This window comes from Chionomys nivalis, chromosome 4 (assembly GCF_950005125.1).
Source record: "Chionomys nivalis chromosome 4, mChiNiv1.1, whole genome shotgun sequence".
NCBI classification, from domain to species: domain Eukaryota; kingdom Metazoa; phylum Chordata; class Mammalia; order Rodentia; family Cricetidae; genus Chionomys; species Chionomys nivalis.
The window spans coordinates 39,020,502-39,047,172 of NC_080089.1; the positions used below are offsets into that span (position 1 = coordinate 39,020,502).

The window sequence follows — 26,671 nt, forward strand, 5'->3', positions numbered from 1 at the left end:
TAATAAATTTTAACAGTAATTGCTAAGTTTCATAACGAAATTTTCCAAATTGTATGCACAAGTACAAAATGACTCTGCAACAAGACCGGGGAACAAATCCTTCAGGTTTCAACTGAACGTACTAATATTATGATGCATGAACTAGGCATATGTATTTTAATAAAATTTCCCTCCTAAGCGATTGTGTGCTAATACCACCGCATTTGTTCTTCTCAGACCACACAGAAAACACCAGCTCCTGTTCATGACGTCACTAAAGGATCATGCTGATGAATCAAAAATCCTACAGGAAAGCGGCCAGGGTGGCCTAAGGTTGGAACTGACTAGAAAATTGTGTGCACTAAGGAAGCTTAGTCCCAAACAAGAAGATGGAGGAAATAATTCCCTTATTAAGTAAGGAAAATGTATTAAGAGCATTTGACAAAGTTTGGGGAGGAAGGAGTACAGAATTCAAATGAGTCGAGAAGAAGTTCCTTAAACACCAGAAGGGGTTAAATTGTGAAGAGTCAGCTGTCACAACAAGAAAATCCAAACACCCTCATCAGGAATGTTTCTCACTGATTCACAAGGTGGAAAAGAAAAAAGAAAAAAAAAAGTTGCTAATGTCAATTTTGAGGACCTCAAGAGCTGATACTCAACACAAGATGGCGTTTGCGACCCTATGGCTCTGTGCCCAGCAAGAAACCTGATTGGGAGAGGCAGGCGGATCTTTGCGAGTTCGATGCCAGCCTGGTCTACAAGAGCTAGTTCCAGGACAGGATCGAAAACTACAGCGAAACCCTGTCTCGAAAAAACAAAATAAAATTAAAAAAAAAAAAAAAAAGAAAGAAAAAAAAAAAAAGAAAAAGAAACTTGATTGGGGATCTTCTGTGTCTCCGTGTGTGACATCTTAGTATAGAGCATTTCCTATGTACAGTTCATTTACAGTTAGCTGTTACTTTGGATTCCTTTTCGAAATATCAGTATTAAGTTCCCCCTTTCAGCAAGAGAGCAGGAGAAGAGAAGGGACCTATGACTGGGGCCAGGCTTGCCCTTCCATTCCAGGCATGCCTAATCCGTTAAATCAACTCGAGTTTAGAACTGAGTGTAAAGGTTCAGGTTTCCCTTCCAGAAATAGGGCGGGGATGTTGAGCAGCTGCTAGGAGTAGGGAGTGGCTAAGAGTTGGAAAACGCCTCAACACCATCTATCTGCCTTTTACAAAGGATTACGGGGCGGGGTTCGGGGGAGGGGGACCGCAAAGAACCTGGGAAGCGGAAAACCGTCCTTCTTTATCCCCACCCCAAAGCTTCTCTCAAGCCCGCATTTGGATCCAGACTGACCCATGAGATGGGAACAGGTGTGCCACACCCTACCCCACTTGCCATAAGCAGAAATTGTCTTGCTGTGCCCTTTGTGTTGGGAACCCATTAATCAAGGCAAGACAACGGCTAGGCAGACAGGACCGGAGGAGATGGGGTGGAGGGCGAAGAGAAGCCAGCTAGGAGCCAGCTTAGCACTGGGAACATTATAGATGACATCATTGCTTCAAAGAGATGTGTTCCTCCCTTTCCCAGAGCTGTAGGCAAGCATACTCGGGAGGCAGCAAGAGTTGAGTTGCCTGGAAGGAGCGAATTGGTAGGTAACTGTGTATCCATAACCCAGAGAGTAGCCCAGACAGTAGCTGTCCTGAGTGACAGTTAGCTAGCCAGACAAGAAGCCACCTCGGCAGGAGGTGTTTGCTCTGAGCCGGGCTCCGCCCCCTCTTCTCAGCGCGCCAGCCCTGGGAGGGGCACGCCGATTTAGGGGAGGGAAATGTGTGTTCAAGGGGGAGGGTCCGTAGCGACCAGCGAACAGCGGCCTGCGCATGTCAAGGCTGGCAACACACTCGGCAAGGGGGCGGCCCTGGAGAGGGGCGGCTTGATCACCCAATCACCCAGCGTCGGGGATCCACAGGATCCAGGGGCGCGCTCCACGGAAGGGGTTCCTTCCTTCTACCACCTCTGAGATCACCAACCCTACGGGAGCTCCCGCCTCTTTTCCAGCCCCCGGAGGACCGCCCGAGAGCCCGGGTCCCTGTGTACAAGACTGAGGTGGAACAAATTCTGTAGCCCAGACGACGGCTGGTGTGGGGACACACCCAGCCCGAGAAGCCTGCCGGAGCTCCTGAGTCTCGGAGGATCTAAGTCGGAGTGTCGCCTTCCCTAGGGGTGGCGAAAGGTGAATCGACATGACTCCTTCGACAGCCCAGCATCCCCGCGCTGGCTGTGTGCTTCCCTTCCTAACCCACTCTGCTTTGGTTGCAAAAGCTAGAAGCTGGGGAGAGATTGGAATTCCAAGATCGGGGTGGGCGGGGAGGCTACTGTCCGTGGTGCTGAGCCAAGCCCGGGGACTCGCTCCAGCGAGAGAGCACGAGGTGGCCTGAGCTGACCCCCACACTCAGCTCTGGATTCCGCAGACCCCCTAGACAGGGCGCATGACCTTTCTTTCTCCTCCCACTCAGAAGGTCGCTCCCTTAGGGGCAGCTGATCCCTAAGGGTTTCCTCGAAAGAATCAGAGGGCGCAGTCTTTGACAGAGATTCTCTCTGTTTAGCTCCAGAAACCACTTACAGAAAAAGATGCCTGCCTTCAACAGATTGCTCCCCCTAGCATCTCTCATGCTCGTCTACTGGGGTAAGTACAGCACCCTGCCCTGCAATATGCAGGTAACAGGAATCATGATCACAATAATAACACTTAATTGATGTCACTGGTGACAAAAAGGAGCTTGCTTGGCTTCCTTCTGTGTATGTCTGCCAGACATGGGTGTCCACATGTGCTCCCATAAGGCTGGCATTGGAGGTTGCAAAGGCACCTCCCCCACTGCCCTGTGGCTTGGTATTTTCACACACCCCCCCCCCAACCTTCTTTGGTGCGTCTTCCAGCCTCACTCCTTTCCTAATCCCTATGTCCTCCCCTAGCTTACCCCTTTGCTGAAAGGAGTGTATCCTAATTCATTATTTTAAAATTCTCGCTTGTGTTTACATTGCATTACCCAGTGAAAACTCAGTCCTGAACATCTCTGTGGGTTGGGGGAGCATTTCTTTCTACTTGAAAAAAAAAATAAAGCACAAAAACTGGATGCATGAATTTTAGAGAGAAAATACTGTAGTTCACCCATCTGTTAAATTTTAACAAGGAATGGGTGAGATAGTGGCTCCAGTCATTGGTTGGTGTGCATTGATAGACAGATGTGAAGTGCATATAGTTTACGGGAACATTTGGAGCTGAGGTGCCTTGGTATTTGGTTAGCTGGTTTGTTTTGTTTGCTGGAGTTTTTGTAGTTTTTTTGTTTTCTGAATGATTGTTAGCTGTGAGAGACTGAGATGCCATTGCCCCTCTAGGAACTTGTGAAAATAATGCTGGGCTAAATAGCCTCAAGTATAGCTTACAACAGGGCACCTGAATGAGTGCTGAGGGAATTGGGCATCTAGGTGCTAATAAAATACTGTGATACATGCAGTATTTTACTGTATGCAAATATAGGTCCCTGTTTATAATTATATGTACTAGCATGTATCTTAGCATATTAGTATGATCTAAATAGACTAGTGAGACTCAGCAGTGTGTGTGCATGTTGGTGTGAGTGTGTGGTGTGTGTGTGTGTGTGTGTGTGTGTGTGTGTGTGATTTCTGGCATCTTTGCTTTCATGTCTCTGACCCAGCCCTCATATCAAGTATAGGTGCTCTTCAGTTCATAAATCAGTTTAGCTACCTTCCTTCAAGCTCAAATACGAAAGGAAAAAAAAAACCATAATGAACTGTGTCCATCTCTGTTACAGAAAGTAGGCTTGTGGGATTATGTTCTTGCACTGGGCTTGGCTCCCCCTCTGCCTGGGCAGTGGCAGGCATGCCTCTTTGCCTTCACACCACGTTGTCAAGCCTTGGATACAAACTGTAGCTGCATGCATTATTTGGATTTTGCATGTCACCAGAGGAAGCGCCCAGTTTCCTGTTGAACAAAATGCCTAATGAAACAAGAATAGGATGGAAAAGGAAGAAAATAACACCAACCCCAGGGGCAGACTCACCGCAGCCCATTCCCTGTAGACCACAGTCTACTTGGAGATGAAACTGACATAATGTGCTGCTAGTGAGCTCACCTGTCTTGAAGATCAAGGCTGCTATTTGCTCCAGGGAAATGCTAGGGCTGCTAGGCTTGGGAGGGGTTAGTTAGTCTGACAGGATAAGGAAAGGTGTGGGTGAGGTTCAAGTTGTAGAGAGGGCTTGGAAGAGGTCAGTAGAGAATTTTTTCCGAACTCTAAATCTGTAAGTTCCCTCCCCACTTCCAGTGGGCTGGGGCTTGGGGAAATGCTGCAGCCTCAGCAGTCTGGGGCTAGGAACCACAAAGCTCTGGTTTGCTTCTCAGCTCTACCGGTCCTACTTCTTCATTTTTATTTGGTGACATCCCCAGAATGCCTGATAAATGTGAAGTCTGGGAGCTGTCACAGATCATATATAATGCCCCTTTCAGCTCACAAGTCATTCAGAAGGGAATATTTACGGAATATTACTAGAACTTTCAGAGGGCCCTGTCTTCCCTACTCCCTCAAAAATCTTGGGGATAACTAACAGGACAGGTTACATTTATCCTTGCTCGCTCCAAGATTCTGTGACACAAACATTGGTTCAGTCAAAAGGGTTTCAGAATGCTCGGTTGTTTGTGTGGGGGAAGAGCCTCACTCACAAGTACAGTTTTCCTTTATTTGCAAATAATTCTTGTATCTATTAGGTCTTTTGATCACCACGTTATGTAGGAGCAACATGCGAGCTATTCCCACTTTAGGGCGTGAGAATGTGAGTTCATAAAGGACAGAGGGCTTGCTAGAGAGCTGCTGTCTTCCCGATCGATCTCTGTCTTCCTTGTAGATACATGTGATGCTGTGTGCAATTGTCAACTGGACACTGGTCCTGGTATTTCTCCTCTAAGCCTTCCTTTCATCTCCCAACGCCACCCCCTTTGCGTAGGACTTCATCCATCCTTTAGCTCCCAGTGCCTTCTCTACTTTTGCTCCCCCAAGGGTCCCCTGTATTGGGGGATTTTTCTTCTCTTGGCAGCCCTTCCTGAATCTCATTCCTTCAAGGCTCTGCTAATCTGATAGACCAAATCATTTCAGGATGTTATGGTCTAAAAATAACTTTATTCGTGTCCCCCACCCTTGAACATTATTTACATTATAATTAAAGCCTTCATTATCTTACTGTAGAGGAAGCAGTCTAGGGAAAGTTCAGGAAGGGCAAAGAAGAGAAAGATCTGGAAGGAACAGAGAAGGGTTTTTTTAGGTGCTTTTTTTGTTATCTGTCATTCTTAATTTGTCGCTTTTTTCATGATTGTTTTCATTATTATTGTATTCATATGAAGCTGCATTCCAAGGTCAATGATGCAGTCCAGAACATTCCAAGAGATTATGAGATACATACATACATACATATATATATATATATATATATATATATATATATATATATATATATATATAGAGAGAGAGAGAGAGAGAGAGAGAGAGAGAGAGAGAGAGAGAGAGACAGTGATGTGGGTTGACCTCTTCCATGCGTTCCACCTTCTAAGGGTACCTAGATAATGTCACAGGAAACAAGGCAGTGGCATGGTGGGGAAACTGACTTCCCTGTTGATGGAAGGAGCAGGAGGTCCCATTGCAAGGTGCAAGCAAATGAGATGAGAGAATTTTGTGGCCATTTTGTAATGTGCTGTCTGGAACTGCAGGAGCAGAGTTGTCTAGCCTAAAAACTGGACTTGGCCAGGAGAAGGTTCACAGTGGGTCTTCTCTCCAAGGACACCTTAAAGGAGGCAGCCACACTCCATGACTGCCACCTGACACCCAACACTTTGACTGTGCAGGATGATTCCCCCCTTCATTATGAATGAATGCCTGCACTCTTCCTCTGCAATCCAGCTATGTGTTCATGAGAGCACAGCCCCCAGTTCTGTTATGCAACATTGTGTAAGCTAGCTCTGCTATCACCTAGACAAAAGAACTGCCCAGTTTCACCACTGTACAGCTTTTTAAAATTTTTCTTTAAAAATCATTTGTGTGTGTGTGAGTGTGTGTGTGTGTGTTGATGTGGAGGTATATGTACATGTGTGGAGGTGCCCTAGAGGCCAGAGGCGGGTATCACATCCCCTGGAATTCAAGTTACAGATGGTTATAAAGTACCTGACATGGGCACTGAGAACCAAATTTAGGTCCTCTACAAGAACAACAGGAACACTTAACCATTGAGCCATCTCTTTGGCTGCCTAAGATTTTATTGGATTTATTTCTTGTGTGGGGGAAGCACATGCCGCCGTGCACGTGTGGAGAGGTAGAAGATAACTTATGTAAGTCAGTTCTTTTCCTTTATCACGTGGGGCACAGGGGTTGAACTCCAGTTTATTCACCTTGGCTGTAAGTGGCTTTATTGGCTGTTCCATCTTGCCAGGCCCTGTACCAACCTCTTAATCATTCTTTCTGCTTTTACCTTTGAATCCGCTTCCCCTGTCGATTTATTCTCCCCTTGGCACACTGACCATGCAACATAGTAGGAATCATATTATTCAACTCAGAGCCTTCAAGGTTCCCTAGTTCATGCTGTGCAAAAGTCACAGCTCTAACTGTGTCCTCTAAAACCTGATGAGATGGGACCCTCCCCCTCCCTTACCTATCTCTGTTCTCACTGCTCACTGGTTTCCCACCCTGGGCTTTGCTGTTCCTCCAATATGACAGGCACACTCATTTGAACCCTCTTGCTCGTCATCACCTCACACAGACATCCCTGTAGCTTCTTCTTTTATTTTTTCTTCAGCAGCTTCCCAATGCCAGTGTTCCATTCTCAGTGAGATGAATGGAGATGAATACCATTATTAATGATATTGATTCAGGGCACAATTGTGTAAATTAATCCATAGGATTTTAATGACCTATCTACTGGGTGTTTTATTTTTAAAAAAAAAATATTGAATAAACTTAGTCTCAGAGAAGTTAGACAGTTATTCAAACACAGTCCTTAACTTTTCAAACACCACTCTCACCCTGCTTCTACTGCTGAGCGGTGCATTCCTTGGGACTTTCCCCTTTCATGCCTTTGAGACCGTCCATATTGGTCAGGTTTAGCTCTGGCACCCCTCGCTGAATATGAGAATCTATGTTACATGGAGTTCTTGCTGCATACACTTTTGTACAGTAATGCTTTTCGGTTGCTTTGAAAGACTATAAGTTTACCACATGCCCAACATGTTTCTAATAATTTCCCCCAAAATATTGACCTTTCTCCATTAAAACAATGAAAACGATCTTCTGCAGACTGCAGGATAAGGCTAGCCCCCTTCCTGTGAGGGTTTCAAAGCCAATTCATTTTTTTTCATTTAGAATATTTTTAAAACTTTATAGTGCCAACAGGTTCTAAATCCCATGTTTGAAATGAAATATGACATTGAGCTAGTTTTGAAATATCAGTGTTTTGTTCTTCACGAACAGGGTACCAGAGGATCCTTCAAAGTCATGATGGTAGTGGTCACACTTTTGAGTCTTCCCAATTCTTAGGTATAAAATCCCTTATCAAATAGTTTTTATGAACAGCTGCAGCATCTGACAATGTATTTTATTTTTAAGTTGTTTTTTGAGACAAAGTCTCCTGTAACTTAGGCTGGCCTCAAATGCAGTAAGTAGCTAGGAAGTCCCTGAATTTCTGACCCTCCTACCTCATTATCTTGAGGGCTGGAACTGCAAGCATGTGCCACTCCACCCGATTTATTCAATCTTGGAGCTCCATGCATGTTAGGCAAGCATTTTACCAACTGAGCCACAGCTCCAAACAATATTTGCTAATGATTTAGTGGCTACAGGGTCGTACTCAGTAGCCCATACTGACCTCACACCTGCAGCAAATTTTGGCTAACTAAGAGGGATTTGTTTAAAGTTAGATTTGACACCACATGCCTATAATCTCACCAGGGAGACTGAAGCAAGAGTACTGTGAGTTCAAGGCTAGCCTGGGCAACACAGTAAGACCCTGTCTCAAAACACCAGAAGAAAAACAAATTAACCGCACTAAACTGATTTTTAAAACTTTTAAATTTGACTCCAACTTTCTTTTCCATTTGTCAGCCCGAAATGTTTGAAGACAAACCTGTCCTGTGTCCAAGTTCAGCACCCCATGTTCCCACATTTGTCCCTTACCAGGTCTTGCTGATGGGCCTCCCCGACCACCTTTGGGTGTGCACGCATGATCGGCCTCCTTTTGTTGAACGTGAGATGCTGAATGGATCACAGCATCCGGGTTTGTTCTGAACACTGCAGAACTACCCCTACTTCCCTCTGCACACTGTGCATCTGCTAATACATCCCACACTTGTTCTTGCTTCGTTGGCATCTGTGTCCCGATTTTGATTAGTTCTGAATTTGCAATCTGACATAGTCACCTTCTTTCTTTGGATTTGGAGTTTCTAGAGGGCGGGAACCAAAAGTCCAAACCTCCATGTGGTGTACAAGGTGGTGTTTGATCACCTGACCCCTCCGGAATTTGAATTCTGTCTCTCTACTCTGCACAGAGCTTTGTTCCAGACTAAGTGGTCCATTCACCATATTTAGACTGATGCTGAACCATTTTTCATGGGTCCCCAAACTCAGATTCCCTCTCTGCTTGACGCTAGAGTCCTCAATATATTACACCACAAAGTGCATGCAGGTCTTTTCAGTGTGGGTCCTATCTACCTTTCTATTTCATGGCCCACCAGTCCTCTCTCCTCTTCTCCTCAGTCCAAGCACAAGTAACTAATTGCCCCTCTGTGAACCTGGGCACATTACCAAAATGACCTCTTGTGTGTTTGGGTTGAATCACACGAAATGTATTCTTTGCTAGGTTACAGATGCATGGAGAGCATGGCTAGTGTTTTGTTCTTTCTTGAGTCTCAAATCTAGCATCAGACCTGACAAAAAAAATGGATTTTCATGACTGCTGGATAATTGGTCAAGTGGATGGACAGTTGACGGATGGTAGCATGGCCTGTCTCCTCCTAGACTCCAAGGCTTTGAGGTTAGACTCAAGTCCGTCCTGTCCTGAATCTTCATGACTTCCAAAACCTTCCAGTCAAGAGCCATCTCTGCACCATCTTAATCGAGACCCATTCTGTTCATGCGCACTCAAGGAGCCCCAGCAACAGATGCACACGTGGATTTGTTATTTTCAAGCGTGTCTCATGATTCTTTCTTCTCTGTCTTTCCTCCCTCCCTCCTCATTCCCCAATGCCCACTCTGATTGTCCCCTTCTTGTCACCCATCCTCTCTCCAGTCAGAGTCTGCTTCCCTGTGTGTGTGGAAGTACCCTCGGAGACGGAAGCCGTGCAGGGCAATCCCATGAAGCTGCGCTGCATCTCCTGCATGAAGAGGGAGGAGGTGGAGGCCACCACTGTGGTGGAATGGTTCTACAGGCCTGAGGGCGGTAAAGATTTCCTTGTATGTCAGACTGCTGCCTCTGGTCTTTTGTTTGCCGGTCTATGCTGTTGTATGCCTGGCTCCCGACAGTCTGGGAGATGATGCCTTGACATGACATTCCCTCCTCTCCTGAGCACTGACATCACCTCAGCAGATAACTGACAGCCTTAGAGTCGCCCAGGGTCTTTGCAAATCAGGCACTTGGCCAGCTGTAAGCAATCCTAGTTACAAGCAGGAGAAGGGGTACAAAGAGTAAATGTGTTGATAGAGCCTGTGTGGGCTAGGCACCCTAGTAGACCTCTTACAGGCGTGTTTATTTTTCACGCAGGCCTCTGAAATGGACTTAATGAAGTTGAAAGAAAGCAAGTAAGGAAGCTTTATGTGAAGTAGCATGGGTAGCTCTTCCAACTATCACAGTCCCAGTGAGGTAGGAGCAACTGAGATGACCAGAGCTTGTATGAACTGATATGCCCAGGAGAGCCACCTCTATGGGTCAACTGTTTAGTCAGTTCTTGACACGCGCTGTACCCCAGGCGGTCTTGCTGCCATTCTCCCCAGGAGCAACCCTAAACCTCAACGGACTATACACCAAGGGTGTCACTCCTGGCAGGGTAAGAAGCCCTCCAGACTCTGTGCCAGGGTCAGAGTCAATGTCAGGTCTGGTGTGGGACAACGCTCAAGGGGTTGTGGTTCATTTCAATCAGTGTCCATACTTTCACTGACTCTGGAGTCAGGCTGCCTGGCTTTGATTCTTTTCTTCATGCTATTTGGCTCCATACACTTAGACATAGTCAATCTCTTCATGCCTCCAATTATTTTGTCCTTTTAAGTGGGAATAAAAACAAAAGCTTCATGATGGAGTTGTTACCAGGAAGGACATGTGAGCTCTGATATTTTAATTCATTTTAAATGTCCTTGAAATTTGGTGTGTTCGTTGGGGAAAGTGAAGAGCAAAATAATGTTAACTTAGTAATGGAGTTTAGATTTGAACACACACCAGTTTGGATCTGTATATGGTGGTCTGACAGCAAACCCAAGGCTCTCTCTGGAGCTCTCCCTTGCTCTCCTGGGTCTCTTCACCTACTGGAGATAACAACATGGTGACATTGACCTTCACTTGCTCATTCTCCCTCCCCTCCCCAAGTGGATTCATTTCTGATTCTAGGTAGTACGTGGTATTTGAACCTAGGTTGGCTCCAGCCTGGTGCCAAGGCAAAGATAAACAACGACTTTTTAGAGTCTAACTTAAGCTTGAGTCGTACACCAGGGAAGGAATACTCAGATTTAGTGCCCAGTTCTAGGAAGCCAGAGGTCTTAGCTGGATTGGAAGGGCCGGCCCATGGGCTTCAGGCCTTGTCACAGGCTAGCTGCGTTCGCTGCTGGTATACTTTTCCCAGACCACAAGGTGCAGCTGAGGCACTAAATGTTAGTCTAGGAACATGAGTGTGAATTTTAGTCCATACCCACGCTTAGTGGAGCCTAGATGGAAAAAGTGTCATGTCAGAGTGGAAGTGTCTGAGAAAGAAGTCGGAAAGAGCTGACTTTGGTTCTATTTCGGCCCGAAGCAAAAGCTCTACGCATCTCTCTGTTGTTGAGTTCTCTGCTCACTGGCCTTCCTTCCACATTCTGGATTCCTGTATGTTTCCTGGCTACGACCACCAAGATGGATGCCAGGTCAGAGAGTCGGGTATTAAACTCAGGGCTGTCAGGTGTCACCCCCATTCACAGCTGCTTTGTTGGTCTCTATATCTTCTCCGTTGCTGGCCGCCTCATCACCTCGCTCACTGTCCTTCCTTACGTCCTTTCCTTTTTCTGTTACTAGTCTCCTTCACGGATCAGCCACCCTCCTTTCTTCTCCACTCTGCTCCTTTTTGTTCACCCAGGATTCTTTCTGACTACTCCATGCTGCCTCTCCCCTCACCATGTCCACATGACCAGACATCTGTCTGCCCCTACTGCTTTCCGGTCTTCACTCTCTTCTCGGCTTCCTCTGTGCCCTTTTATCCCACCCCCACCCCATGCGCTGGGTCTTCTCGTAACCTTGTCCCTTAGTTTTCCTGCCCGTGGAAACTCCTGCTCTTCCTTCCTCCCTGTCTCTTTTGCCACTATCTGCTTCCGCTCCTCTCTCTGCAGATATACGAGTATCGCAATGGCCACCAGGAGGTGGAGAGCCCCTTCCAAGGTCGTCTGCAGTGGAACGGAAGCAAAGACCTGCAAGACGTGTCCATCACTGTGCTCAATGTCACGCTGAACGACTCTGGCCTCTACACATGCAACGTGTCCAGGGAGTTTGAATTTGAGGCACACAGGCCCTTCGTGAAGACCACGAGACTAATACCCTTGAGAGTCACTGAAGAGGGTAAGACTGGGGCCCAGAGTCTCTTCAGGGGTTGGGGTGGAGGACAGTGGCTTTCCACACATGTGATACGCAGATCTGCCTTCCTTGCAGGGCCCACTTCCTACAACCTGCCTCGTCAGAAACCCTTGCTGTGGCTTCCCTCAGAGCAGACAGGCTAAAATAAGATATTAGGATAACTTCCCTGGTTCCCTAGAGGGAAAGGACCACCTCCACAAGGCCTCCAGCTAACAATTCAGGCATGCCTTTTTCTCTGGCCAGTGTTGAGTCCCTAATTTATATATAAACGTCATCTCTTCTATTGTGAGCCACATATATCTCCAAACAAATCGCTTTCAAAATTTAGTGAGCCTCAAGTCTCCTCAGAGTTTTAAATTTTTAAATTTCCATTATTTGCTCTCTCTCTCTTTCCTCTGTCTGTCTGTCTGTCTGTCTGTCTGTCTGTATGTCTCCCTCTCTGCATGCACACACGTGTCGTGGTGTATGAGGAGCTCAGGGGACAGCTCATGGGAGTTGGTTCTGTCCTCCTACTCTGTGGTAATAGCATTGAACTCAGTTCATCAGGCTTGGTGGCAGGCCCCTTTACCTGACGATCCGTCTTGCTGGCCCTTCCCCATCTATAGTATCTCTCTCTACAGGTGTCTGTCTTCAGCTAGGAGTGGGAACAAGTTGCTAGCTCTCTAGTCTTTAAAGTCAACAGACTCTTTGCATTTGTTGGTGGCAGGTGGAAAATTCTGTCAATAACCTAACTTGTATATTTCAACCTGAGTCCAGAATCGGGGGAACCGCACAAACTGCTCCTCCGCCACTGTCAGGAGACTCAGAGAACTGTGGCTCACAGCCCTGGAAAACACTGCTTCCCAAGGCAGAATGTGAAGCCTGCACCTCCCTTACTGTTTCCTCACCAGGGCTAGGCTGCCATGCCATTCTCAGAACCTCTCACACAGTAATAGTTCCAGCATGTTCTTATCGCTGCCCTAAGATACAGGCTGGTGAGCAGGCGGTGGTGCGGGCCGTGGAGAGAGACGACGGGTATAGACACAGCTTGCCCTAAGCATGGGAGTAGAGGGATCACAGCCTCCAGGCCACTGGCCAGCTTAAAAATAAAAAGTATCATTGTTATAAAATCGAGGCAGTGACAGTTGATGTGTCTTGAGGGTGAGTGACAATGAGACATTGTAACTAACTCTAGCAGAAAGGAGGTCTGGTTCTGAACGTGTAGCAGGCTCAGGCCACCTGAATAAAAACTTGCTCATCCACTCTCAGTGCTTGTGTCCTCTGGTGAGGAAACAGGGGGGTTGAACAGGAAGCTCTCTGAGGTAAAAAATGTGTTCAAAGTTCCATTACCCTCATTTGTTTATGCAATCTCTCCTCCCGGGGGAAGGGAGCCTGGTGCCATCTTGTGTTCACCCCAGGAACTGTTGACTGGTGCCTGCTGGCTCATGGGCAGGTGCCTGTGGGTCTCTATCTCCTGCTCTCTCTTGCTCTGGCCTCCAGAGATGTGGGGACACAGCCCATGGGAAAGTGTGGCACCACTGTGCTAGCCTGCCTGTTTGTCACCAGAGCAATCCTCTGATAAGAACAGAGGGAAAAAAACAAATTCATAATTAGAGCAACAGAGCCACAAAGGCGGTAGGGATGGGAAGGAGTTTGCATAGTATTTAATGCAGGCGCCCTTGTGGGTATGACTTCAGGAGTGGTGATCTGTTTTCCTATGGCTCCCCACAGGCACATGGAGGCTACAGGTGTGGCAGGAGTGCTCTGAGGAGCAAAGGGCTTGCATAGGAGCGTGAAGCGCCATGAGAACGGGGACCAACATCCACATTTTTCCACTATCAAGTTAACCCTCCCAACTGCATCTTTCTTTCTGCCGCCCTCCCTGCCCCATGATGCTTTCCCTCTGGGTTTGGATTTTGCCCCTGGAACCCCTTGGCAGCCTTCCCCACCCTCAGATCACTCACAGGTACATGACAGATGTCTGTTTGCCCCGCTCCTGGAGCCCCAGGGAATCTGCCTGGTTCTCCTTGTTGTCTTTTTCCAGGCTTAGTCTCTCTGTTCTCATTCTAAGACAGGAAGCTGTGGCCTCTTCTCCTACAGGCTACAGAAATACAGAGGGAACCTTCCTGTTACTACCTCGGAGCTTTGGCACCAAAATAGAAATAGCACACTTTATGGCAAGCCTATCACACACATTTATCAGGTCCTAGCAAGCCCCGCAGAAAAGACAGGTGAGGAACATGTTCATGCCCGTATGCTCCCAGCTTCACCCATGACCTCCAGCTCTAACAGGAGAAAGAGAGCTGAAAGTCTAAGTACCTAGATTTGAGAAGCAGGCTCACACTTCAAAAACTAATTCTTGCGGTCCATAGAAAGGATGCACAGCACAGTGCCTCCCGGGAGTGATCTTACAGGCTGGGGAAAAGTGTGCATGGATGGAACAATGCTACCCAAGATCCCAGGAGAAGTCCCCCCGGAGGGGCTTTCAGCAGACTCTAGGGTCCTTCTCAGGAGGCTGAAAGCAGGACGCGGTCCCAGGATAGAGGAAGCAAGAGATCAAACCAGAGAGTCGAGAACACCAATATGTAAGAGAGGTTATAGCTAGCCGAATGGAAGGGAAGTGAGAAAGGATGGACCACAAAAGGTGTACATATCCTGTCACTAGAGACGGGCTTTATCCTGGCGTGTGAGGGAGCACTGGAGGATTTTAAACGGGAGATGGAAGGATGCATATGCTTCAGGAGCCGACCTGGGGAGAGTCCTCATAAGTTTCCTGAACCCTCCAGTACTCACTTCTCTTGAGGTTTGGCACAACCTGGAAGGCCCTCATTTCTCCTTCCAGACATGCTTCTACCACTGATGATGATCCTTCTCTCTGGGGACAGCATCTCTACTACCTGTGTGGTTCAGAGGTCAGAGGTGGCTAGAATAAGGCATGCTCCTTATATCTGTGTGTAGCTTCACATCTGACAAGACCGTGGGGCCATTTTGATGTTGTGTTTGTTTGTTGCGTAGTGCAGAGGCATGAGGTAAGCGCCTTGTAATTGGGCTGTCCCTGAGTTCATCACCCTCAAATACACTGAGTAATGTAACATTTGCAACAATCCAGACTACTGTGAAGCATTATCCTCATTTTACAGGTTAAGAAACTGAAACTCAAAAGAAATGAGTATTACGCAGTAGATAGTTTATCATGGATGCAATACTGTGTGTGTGTGTGTCCCCACAATCATTCTGACTGTCATTCCTTCTTTCACTTGTCATTCCCCTCATCCTTATGTCTAGAAAAGCTGAACAGTCAAGTGAGAAATCTGATAGGGAGTCAGGCAATGGGGATCCCTTTGATATCCTCATAAGCTCCTCTAGACTTGGTGTTTATTTGAGACTTAAACACAGGCTTCATATATCTATGAGCCCAGCGACAGCTCTGGGTCCTGTGGGACACCTGTGTTCTGAACCCCATTCTCCTCCTTGTAGCGGGAGAAGACTTCACCTCCGTGGTCTCAGAAATCATGATGTACATCCTCCTGGTCTTCCTCACCTTGTGGCTGTTCATTGAGATGATCTACTGCTACAGAAAGGTCTCCAAGGCTGAAGAGGCAGCCCAGGAAAACGCGTAAGTAATGAATGACAGGTCACTCGGAATGTGTGCTCTCACTGGGGAGGGGTTAAGCTCACATACCTGTCTACATTCCTCTTAACAATAATAAGAACTAATAAGAACTCTACCAGAGCCAGAACCAGGTGGTAGTGGCGCATGCCTTTAATCCCAACACTTGGGAGGTAGATGCAGGCTGATCTCTGTGGGTTCAAGGCCAGCCTGGTCTACAAAGAGTTTCCAGGTCTATAGAGTTCCAGGACAGCCAGGGTTGTTATGCAGAAAAACCATTTCTCAACGCCCCCCCCAACAAAAATATCTTAAAAGAATACATTATTATATATGTATTCTACAGATAAAAATAGTAAGCCTAGAAGAGGTTCTGGGAAGGCCATTGTAAGTCAAAGACTGTCTTAGTTACTATTGCAGTGGTAATAAAAATAACAAAAAGCGACTGGGGGCAGGGAGGGTTCACTTCATTTATACTTCCACATCACTGTCCATCCTCAAAGATACCAGACCAGGAGCCTAGAAACAGGAACCAAAGCAGAGGCCATGGAGGAAATTCTTACCAGCTTCTCCTCATGGCTTACTCAGGACCACCTACACGGGCCTGCCACCACCCACAGTGATCTGGGCCTTCCCACATCAATCATCAATCAAGACAATGCCCCCACGGGCTTGTCCACAAACAAGTTTGGTAGCGGCATTTGTTTTTCAACTGAGGTTACCTTTCCTAGCTTGTGTTGAGCTGATGAAACACTAGCCAGCACAGAGACAAATCAAGATTTGAATTTAGGCCAGCTGTCTCTTGGCCTACCCATTAAACCACTATGTATGGAAAAGACAAGTAGCTGCCAAAGCAATCTCATAAGGTCATATATGATCATAACCAGCTGGTAAATGTTGAGTTGAGGCTGCCTCACAGAAGGCAAGGACATTGCCGCAGTGAATGGCGAAGCTGGGAACTGAACCCAGGCCTTTTAGTCTTGATATCTATGTTCTTTCTGTCACATTCAGCTGTTCCCTTTCTGCATTTGGAGTGCATCCACCCACCTGGGCACTGCCCTTCATTAGCTAAGGAGTGCCACAAAACACGCTCTTTCCTTTAAGGTTGGTAGCAAGTGAATACCTCAAGCAGGGAATCTAATCCCCTAGTATCTGGCCTCTACTTCCCACTTTCACCAAAGAGGCACACTCAAGACGGAGTACATGTGAGGGCTGCTGGAGTCTGTAAAGACAAGGGGCTAAGAAACACTATTGGCCTATTGTTTGGAAAAGAAAATGAAGGTATGTAAAAAAAAAAAAAAAAAGTCTACAGACATCCAGACACTGCTGAGGCAGTACCTAAAATGCCTAGGTCATTATTGCCTAGAATTTTTGTTTGTTTGTTTTCATTTTGTTTTTCGAGACATGGTTTCTCTGTGGCTTTGGAGGCTGTCCTGGAACTAGCTCTTGTAGACCAGGCTGGCCTCAAACTCACAGAGATTCACCTGCCTCTGCCTCCCAAGTGCTAGAACTAAAGGACATGCACCACCAACAACCGGCTATTTTTATTTTTATCAGAAGTTTAAATTAACTCATTTTTGTGATGCCCATCATCTCAGAGAAATAAAAATTACAACCAATTTTTTGTAAAGACAGTACACATGGTTCAATAGGGTATACTGAAGCTTCAATACGAGGTACCTCCAATTGGGCTCACACAAGAAACAGAGTAGGAACTAAGAACCTCCAGTACAGCTAGAATCTCCAAGGGGCTACAAAGGATAGACAGATGCCAGCCAGCTTTGAGAAAATCCAAGGAGCTTGTCTATGCTGGTCTGACTCCAAGAAGAACCAGAAAAGATTCTGGGAAAGAAGCAATGACAAGCTTGCTGTCACAGTATTTGGGATTTAAATAGGCACTATCCACATGATGAAGAAAATCTAAGATGAGAAATTTGATTCAAAGCTACAGAAATAAGAGAATAAAAAAGAAAACATTCCAAAGGGGCCCACTCCCAGCCAAGGCCTCACAAGGTGCTCCAGGCTAACTGGGCCTAGCTCTCCTTTGTAATCTCCTCCCAACCTATAGCTCACTGAAAAAAGAAATCGAGCTGAGGAAGACGTGTTTAGCAGCAGGATTAAGTCCCAGGAGGCCCAGATACAGAAGATATGAAAGTAAAGCATAGAAATGAGCTGTTTAAAATAGAACAGGGCGAGGCTCAATTGGAAAGCCTTGTCTGTGAGAGGCCCTGGGTTCAGTTCCCAGCACCACACAAAAATGAACAAAATAAAATATTTACTGCAAAAGAAAATTAAAAAAAAAAACACAAAGCCAAAGAGCGAACAATTTGCTAAGAAAGATCAACCAGAGTTGATAGAAAACCAAAAACTATTTGGCAATAAGCTAACAGTATAACAGCACATAACAACTGATTATGTACTGGCAAGCAGAAGATGAATTTGAAAAAGTTAAATAGAATATGGCACAGATATAGAAACAGTGAAATATAACAAAGAAACAGGAAGGGGAAATGAGATGATCCCTCATAGAAGACAGCAAATGTGGAAGAGCCGCATATGCTTAGAGAGGAGGCCAGAAAGAAACGACTTCCCTAGCCAGAAGGATGATGTTCGTGGTCCTCTACTAAGGACGGCTCATCCTAAGAGTATTTTACTTTATAATGATGGGAAAGCAATGTGAGTTCAGTAGATATTACATCAGAGGTTGGATTCTAATGTCAATGTCTTCTGAGACTAGCACTACAGTCTGCTCCCTTCTGATGCTGAGCAGGTCTGTGAGCCTCGGCCTCCAGTCAGCAGGTGGCACTGTTGCTAAGTAAGCTATGCTCATCGGTAAGGTAGGTGTGTTAAACGCATTGCTGTCATTGATCAGGACATGCCCTCTAAGCTAAGGAATGTCTTATGTCCTGAGTAGGGTGAATGCATAAATCTATACCTAAACACAGATTTTCTTTAAACAAATAAACTGCAGCTACTCGGGTACTCTTCATCAGTATCATCTGACACGAATCTTTGGAAGAAATACGTATAATATGAAAAACATGACAAGGATGCTATCTCTCCCTGCTCCTAGATAATACTGTGTTGGAAACCTCAGGTGAAATAAGAAATGTTCTGGGCTCCTTCTCCTGTGGCTGTGATAAAACTCTCAGACAAAAGCAGCTTGTGAGTCCAAGGGTTTATTTGGCTCACATTACAGTCTGGGCAAGTCACAGAGAGCAGAGCGTGAGAGGACTGGTCAACTCTGCAGTCAAGAAAAAAGGCATGAATGTATACATGCTACAGTTCAGCTCGGTTCTTCCCCTTTTACTCTGCCCAGGATCCCTGCCTAGGGGATGGTACCACTCACAGTTAAGATGGGGTGTCCTGTATCAGTTAATGTAATCTGAAGGATGCTTCACAGTAATCTACACAGTAATGTAATCTATCAGTAATGTAATCTACACAATGTCTCACATGAATGGGTGCCCAAAGATTTGCCTCCTAGGCTTTGAACTGACGGTTAATACTAACCATCACCAATATGAAGAAGAGCAGGATAAAACTTATAAAGAAGAAAAATGTATTATCATTATTACACCCAAAGTATCATTATCTACATAAAATCTCTTTAAGCAACCTAGTTAAAAATATTCTACAAGGTCGCCAATGCAAATCCACCTTCAATCACGTATCACATAATATTTCATTAAATCACAGACCATGGGCACCATAGTGGTCCCATAAAATCACATCACCTAATGACAGCTTAGTTTGGGTATTAATACTTTATGATGTTCATAAAAGGAGATCACCTCATAAGATATATCTCAAACTGCATCTCTGAGGGAGAGCAAAGCAAGAATCTCAAAAAAAAAAAATTGACTATATCCCAGCAACACAATCCTTAAATTAGAAAAAAAATAACTAATTGTAACAAGGGCTAAGGAGATGGCTCAGGTATTAAGAGCATTTGTTGCTCTTGCAGAGGATCGAGGTTCAATTTCCAGTGCCAACGTGGTGGCTCACAACTGTCTGTCATTCCAGTTCCAGGGGATTGAGCACCCTTTTCTGACCTCCATGGATACCAAGAACACACATGGTACACATACGTACATGCAGGCAAAACATCCATTACACATAAAAATTTTTAAAAAACTTTTATTGCAATTGTAACAAATGTTCAACAGTACTTAGGAATAAAGACAACAAAAAGGAGGCCGGGCGGTGGTGGCACACGCCTTTAATCCCAGCACTCGGGAGGCAGAGGCAGACGGATCTCTGTGAGTTCGAGACCAGCCTGGTCTACAAGAGCTAGTTCCAGGACAGGCTCCAAAGCTACAAAGAAACTCTGTCTCAAAACACCAAAAAAAAAAAAAAAAAAAAAAAAAAGACATCAAAAAGGGTGAAAGACCTCTGAGAAAATGACAGCGCCTTACTGAAAAACGAGAAAAACCCAAAGACTAGAGAATGAAACCTCACTCTTCAAGGCATTTCTTGCCCAAAATCATCTTCAAAGTCAATGAAATTCCAATAAAAACCTTCATATGATTTCTCAGAGTATCTGATAAATTCATCTTAAAGATCACACAGGAGAGAAAGGGGCAACAATACTTAATCCAAAGCACAACTAGATTATCTTCGGTTTTGCAAAGCTACACAGGACTTATGTTTTAATATTCTTCTGGGTTTTTCTGTGCGCAATACTTTAAACAGGTAACTAGCTGTATTTGTGGGTCAGAAGTCTGCCCACCTCTGTCCCAAGTCAGTGCAAAGCAAAAGCAGTATGCCTGGAAGACGTCGGTAGTAGGATTTTTCTTAGGAACTATAAAGATTGTCCATAAGGGGATAAGGTCACGTGTGAGACTAGCAGAGAGAAGTTAATAACATTACCCATATCTCTACAGGCCAGAACAAATCAGGAGTAAATTTTAAAAGTAGACATAAAACTTGAAAATTGCCCTAATGGAGCAGAAAAATAATATGTGTAAATGCAGAAAATGTTCCTCTTTGTAGCTGAATAAGAATTTATATTTAAAGCATGATGTTTTACAGGGAAAATTCTTCAATAAAATACCAAAAGTTCAAATCAAAGATGGGGGGGGAAAGGTAATTTTCACTACATTATATGGAAAACCTTAATTGTTCATGCTAAGAAGCTATAGGAAAACTTATTAACAACAGATTGGGACAAATTTTCCAAACATGAAACAACAAAAAAAAAAATACGTCAGAAGAAAAATGAGATTTAGAAGTAAAACAAGATAGCTTTCAAACATATGGAGATGCTCAACGTCACCAGTAACTGGGCAAATGAAAATGAAAGCAGCTGTGAAATACAAATTCCTAACCATTCAGTTTAGTCAAAATCTCAGTCTGTATCCTGAAGATGCTAAGCGATGTCCGCACTGCTGGTGGAGGTCTTCATATGCGAATATGGGAGGGATCATTGCTATATCTGCTCAGAGGCTAATTGTAGATTTGTCTTGGGAGGCCCAACCATAAGGAAATACAGAGCTACTCTGTGCACAGCCTTGTCCCTGCGTCACGTGCCTTCCTGTTTCCTACATGTTCACCAGTGACTACTAAAGCACTGCCTCTCCCCGTCCCATGCCCTCTGCAGGTCTGACTACCTTGCTATTCCTTCAGAGAACAAGGAGAACTCTGTGGTGCCGGTGGAGGAATAATGCGGTGTGACTTGAGGTGATGTACAGGGTTTGGGGAGGGTGAGGAGGGTGTGGATAGCATGCCATACAAATGTTGTCTGGCATCCACAACTGACGTGACATTCAATTTGGTCTTTTCTACTTGGCATAGCAGTCCCGCCCTCTGGGTACTTTAAGTTAATGGTCAAGTCACAATGCCTTCCATTATGTCAAACCCTTCAGAAGCTGAAGAATGTTGGCCAGCCCAATCCTCTTGCTCATGACAACAAAGTCATAATAATTCTCTCATTCCCTCTTTGGTAAAAATGTATTGGGGAGGGCTGAGCTGGACTTTCTCAGTGAGTTCTTCTGTTGTTGCTAGGTGATCTGAGCACTGAGGGAGTTGGATATTCCCAGTTCAGTGATGTCAGCAGCATCAGCAAGGTGCCCCAAGAATCCCAAGCATCCGTCTTTCTATTCATCAACCACCCACCCCAACTGTGAGATTTTATCTGACTTCCAAGCTCTATTGGAACTCTACACATCTTGAATGAACTGAAGAGCCAACATCTTTACATGAACTAAACCTCGCTCTGTTCTTGCTTTCAAGCAAGCATCTCCCAACTCAACTAAAGTTGTCCCTTATGCTCCAAATGACTTTAGACAAGTACTGGAGAGTAGTGTTTCCTCTGCCCTGTCTGCCATTGGGTCGTTCTCCACTGCTACAAAAAGAATGGATATACACCAGAAGGAAGCACCGATTAGTTTGGGTTAAAGCCAAAGCATGTCATACACTTAGGTTCACTGACATCTGTTATTCTTAAGTCCATGGCCTGCTTCTCGGAGCACCAGAAAGCAGCATCCTCCTCCAAGGTTTCTGGAAACATCTTCTATGTGGACTGGTATGCTTTCTGGAGCTTAGCGTTTCAGGGCTAGATCTCCATAATCCCAAAGGCCTGGAGCAAACCCGGAACTTCCAAGAGGCCAAGGAAGGATCCAGGGCAATTTCATTAGACCTTGAAAGTGAACAACATGCTCCTGATATTGGAAACATGGATGTGTGTCCTTTCTGGATTGAAATTGCTCGGCTGTTCCCTTCTTAGTGTCTGTGAATCAGTATTATTCCTCATTTTACAGGCGGCAGCTGAGACTCACACAGCGATGAACAGAAGCTTTAGGGGATTAAAGATTTCAATGCTACTTTCCCTGAGATGGAAGATGTTTTTGAAGACCCTGACACTCAGCTTGACTATAGCCATGCCAGTTGCCCAGCAGAGGCTAACGATCACAGGTTCCAGGAACTGCAAGCCAGGGAAGAGAACACAGAAGGCATGAGACAGACCTGCAGAATTTCGCATGAACATGAAGCATCCTTCAGAAGACACAGCACCTGAGGATGATATCTATACAGATGAAAAATGTCTTAGCCTGACATGGAAGATGAACAAAATGACAAAGATAGGTGTGTAGCTTCTAAATACCTCACCTGTAGATCTGTAATGTCTGGTATTTGATGTTTGTGTGCCCCCCGCCCCACCCAGGAGAGCATAGAAAAAGTGAGATCTTAGTCAGCATCTCATTATCTCGTTTTAATGACTGTTCTAAGTGCAATATTCTTTAGCCTATACAGATAGCAAAGGCAGGAGGCCTTATGGGATATAAAATGACAGGAGTGGGATTCAAGAAGAGAAATGTCCCTCAGATCTGGGGAGATCTATAAGAAAGACCATTCTCCACTCCCACGGGGATTTGTATGACAAGCTCGTTCTCACCCTTCCCATAACTGGGGCATACTTGAAACAAGACCCTCATCATATATGAAAAGAGTAATTTTGTTGGAGAAAATATTTGCAATAAATTCAAGACCCTTCTTCTCATCGGCTACTTTTCCACCCCATGCTTCTGAAATAAAAGAGACAACAAAACACTTTTCATACTTTACAACTAGAGAAATCGACTTGAATTAATGCAGCATTTACCCAGCCATGGGCTGGTTGGTCCAGACCTTGTGGTGGTAGCAAGCTACTCCTTTCATCCTACTGTCTGCACGACTATGCAGCTAACCCTTGACGAGGTGGTGTGTGTGCCTTTTCCTCTTTATTTAAATACTTCCTAAACAGAATTCCAACCTAGATATCAGAATTCATAACGAAGCTGAATGGCACCAATCATATGTCCCTTACAAGACAGTTTCTCTTTCCTGTTCCCTTCTCTAAAATGGCAATTTTTCTCATCCTTAGTACCTGCTTTCTTACACCTGGAGGGCTTGCGAAGCATCCTTTTCTCTCCTCCACAACCACTCCAGTGGTATAAATGTTGTTGCTGCTCCGTGTTACAATGAAGAAACAGAGCTTACTAAATCATCAGGTCACCTAGCCTACTGTACTCAGAGCTAGGGTCCTAGTCCTCCCTCACCCACCTCACTTGGCTTCCCAATTACACCATCACTGCTTCTTGTCTTTCCCTCCCTCACTCCTGTCCAGCCCTTTCTTCTCTCCATTGTCCTCTAAGCTTCCTACTCTTCAGCTTCTTTACTCCTGCCTTCTTGATGGATGCTAGACACATGCTTTGGGAGTCCATCCCATTCTATCGTTGTCTAGTTTGTTTACATGGTGGTTTACCCAGAATCACAATTGAACTTCCTTCTGGAAGATCATGATGGTAACCTATAAGGTATGGCACTCTCCAGCCTACTTCAAATCATCACCATCTTCATTTCTTTCCATATTTCAACTCAGAATACCAGACTAGACATGTGCGGCACTGGAGTGTTGTCTGGTGTGCTATCGCTTACCAAAGGGCTTAGAAGAGCTCTCAAGGGCTATAATCATCTAGAAACCCCATTGTTTGTCTTGGTGCTGGGTATTTCCTGTGACTGATCCTCAATCATTTACTGAAGGTCACGCTAGGCTGAGTCTGGTTTTCCCTTTCTTGCTACTTAACAGCTGTGAATTTGACTACTCAACTCAGCTGTGCAGAAGGCATCTTGTCCTATGACTTTTACTGTCTGCTAGATCTTAAATCAAACCCCAGTCCTCGAGAGGAAATACCCAGTGCTTGCTCCTGTCTCAGGCTTCACTTTCAGTCCATTTGACAGCATTGTTCTTTGGTCTCTCTACCCTTAAATAAGCATATGTGTGAGCTTTCTTTTGAATGTCTGGGGTCACTCTAGACATCCACTAGAATTGTTAGTGGAAGACTGCGGTGGGGTTAAGGAAAAGAATAGGGCTGAGGAGAGAGCTCACTAGGTGATGTGCTTGCCACACAGTCATGAGAACCTGGGTGCTGTCAGGCATCATGGTACAGTACACTCTGGTGCTCCCTGTGCCAGGGAGGAAGAGACTGGAAGGTCTCTGGGCCTTGCTAACCAAGTCACCTGGCCTGACTAACTTGTTGAGCTCCAGGCAAGTGTCTCAAAAACCAAAAACCCAACAAGGTGGACAATGCCTGAGGAATGACACCCAAGGGTGACTTCTGGCCTCCACATGTGCATGCCCACAAGTTAAGGCCCATATGTGAACATGCATAAATGTGAACACACACACACACGAGGTCAGCTCCAGTGGTGCACTCTTGGAAGCAGGAGGATCAGAAGTTCAAGGCTAGTTCAGCTGCATATCAGCATAGTGGAAGGCTAACTTGGGCTACATGAGACCCTGTCTCAAAAAAAAAAAAAAAAACAACAAAAAACAATAGTTCACCCTCTCCACATCACACTGCGACCACATATCAAAACATAAAGTATGAACCGAGCACAGTGATACATGCCTTTTTCAGAATCTGTGAATCTGCTGGGCACAAACCACAGGGAAATGTTTGGGATGACACTTTTGCAGGGATAGGGAAGAGCTAGATACACCTCAGATGTATCATCAGTCTTTTCCCAGTTTCACAAGGAAACAAAGTGAGGTACACACACACACACACACACACACACACACACACACACACACCTTCCTCTCATTTCTGTTTTGTAAATGAGAAAGCCCCAGTTCTGGGAATTCACCCAGTCACTGCAAATGTATCTAAATATGACTTTGGTGTGCTTGCACAGCAATCTGATCATCTATTGGCTACATTAATACACTCTGTGTCGAATACTAGGTTCAGCTCTCAATAGAACCCAGGATCTTAGGTCTGTAAAAGTGTATGTGTGTGTGTGTACACACTTGTGCATAGGCCCACAATTCCAGTAAACTCTGTTCATGTCAATAAAGTGTCTCTGAAGACCACACGCTCCGGGTTTGCTCTGCTCACAACGTGCGTCTGCGGCCTACTCTGCCTCCCACCTAGCATGCAATCTGCCCCACTTCCTGCACAGAGGAGACTAACCCTAGAAAATGAAAAGTACTCCAAAGTCTCGAGCTAACCATGCTGGATGTGGGATCCGGCCTTTCGGGGCTTCCTGTCCTCAGCACAAAGAGAAATGTGCACTCTTGTCTGGCATCACACATTCCCTAACCAGGTGGGGAGATGCTGACTGCAAGGCAGATCTAATGTAGGGAAGACTCGGGGGGCTTCCTGTTTAGGGAGGAGCATCAAGGCAACGCTGTCTTCCAGTACCTGGCTTCCTAAAAGGGGCGAGAGCCCCTAAAGAGAAAAGCATAACAAGAAAGTGTGAGGATTCAGTCCAGCAAAATCGGTTGTGGGGTTTTGTTTAAGGGGAGGCAAAGGTTTCTCTGTGTAATCCTGGCTGTCCTGGAACTTGCTCTATATACCAGGCTAGCCTCAAACTCAGAAATCCACCTGCCTTTCAAGCGCTGGGATTAAAGGTATGCACCACCACACCCAGTTCCACCACAACTCTCAGAATGATACTGGTTAAGACTAAAAAACAGGGCTGGAGAGATGGCTTAGTGGTCAAAGGTGCTTGTGGCTCTTCAGGAGGTCCCCAGTTTAGTTCTCAGTACCCATGTCAGGTGGCTGACAACCACCTGTAAGTCCAGCTCCTGGAGATCTGATACCCTCTTTTGTCCTCTGAAAGCACCTGTATTCACAAGCACACACAGACATGAACATATATACAGAATTAAAAATCAATCTTTTTAAAATATGTAAAGACTAAAATTATTGTAGTACAATTCCAGCTCTCATACTAAGTGACATACATGCACTTCTTTATAAAAGACATTATCCCTAAACACTGAGGATTGAAATGATAGATGGGACTCATGGCCACACTAATGGTTAAGAGTGACCACATGAGTGTGTGCTCAGGTAGGACAGTTAAAATTCTCCTCTTCCAAGGCTCTTGGAACACTGAAGGGGTAGAACAAGTGTAGGATGCAGAGGATAGAAATGAGTGCTGTCTGATCATTGATCATGACGACACAGCAGTTGTTTAAGGCCTAAGCAGGACTGGGCCACTCGTTCTATCGTGAATGGGATAGGAGCTCATGAGGTCCTACCCCTTTCTGAGGGTCTCCTGAGGAGAGAGGGGAGTTTTCCTCAGTGGTGTAACCCCTAACAAGTTGCTCTGGCTCCAGCAAGCAGCCCCCCTTCTTGTGCTTATATAAACAACCTAATTAAACCCAGTGAGTTACAAAAATACACGAAGGTAGGAGAGGAAACAAGCATGGGTAGGAGGGAGATAAGAGAGGGCAATGGGGATGGATACGATCGCAATACACTTTGTAAGCCT

The 26,671-nt window shown here is 45.4% G+C and overlaps 1 protein-coding gene across 2 annotated transcripts; it reads left to right on the forward strand.

Moving 5' to 3' along the window:
* The first annotated feature begins 1,842 nt into the window (after positions 1-1,842).
* Scn3b (sodium voltage-gated channel beta subunit 3) lies at positions 1,843-26,622 on the forward strand. Of its 2 annotated transcripts, none has more exons than XM_057766570.1 (7): positions 1,843-2,197; positions 2,571-2,650; positions 9,304-9,467; positions 11,580-11,805; positions 15,277-15,415; positions 21,009-21,088; positions 21,413-26,622. In XM_057766570.1, exons 2-6 carry the CDS (start codon positions 2,596-2,598, stop codon positions 21,070-21,072), a joined length of 648 nt encoding a protein of 215 aa, XP_057622553.1. In that variant the 5' UTR covers positions 1,843-2,197; positions 2,571-2,595; the 3' UTR covers positions 21,073-21,088; positions 21,413-26,622. The 2 variants fall into 2 exon arrangements, with proteins under 2 accessions (XP_057622553.1, XP_057622554.1); XM_057766571.1 differs by having other exon boundaries at positions 22,168-26,622.
* Positions 26,623-26,671: the final 49 nt, after the last annotated feature.

Excerpts from the sequence above, each read along its gene's own strand:
- Scn3b (XM_057766570.1), top strand. The coding sequence starts at position 2,596 with ATGCCTGCCTTCAACAGATTGCTCCCCCTAGCATCTCTCATGCTCGTC. Across the intron at positions 11,806-15,276 it reads CTTGAGAGTCACTGAAGAGG|CGGGAGAAGACTTCACCTCC; the intron begins GTAAGACTGGGG and ends TCCTCCTTGTAG. Across the intron at positions 15,416-21,008 it reads GAGGCAGCCCAGGAAAACGC|GTCTGACTACCTTGCTATTC; the intron begins GTAAGTAATGAA and ends TGCCCTCTGCAG.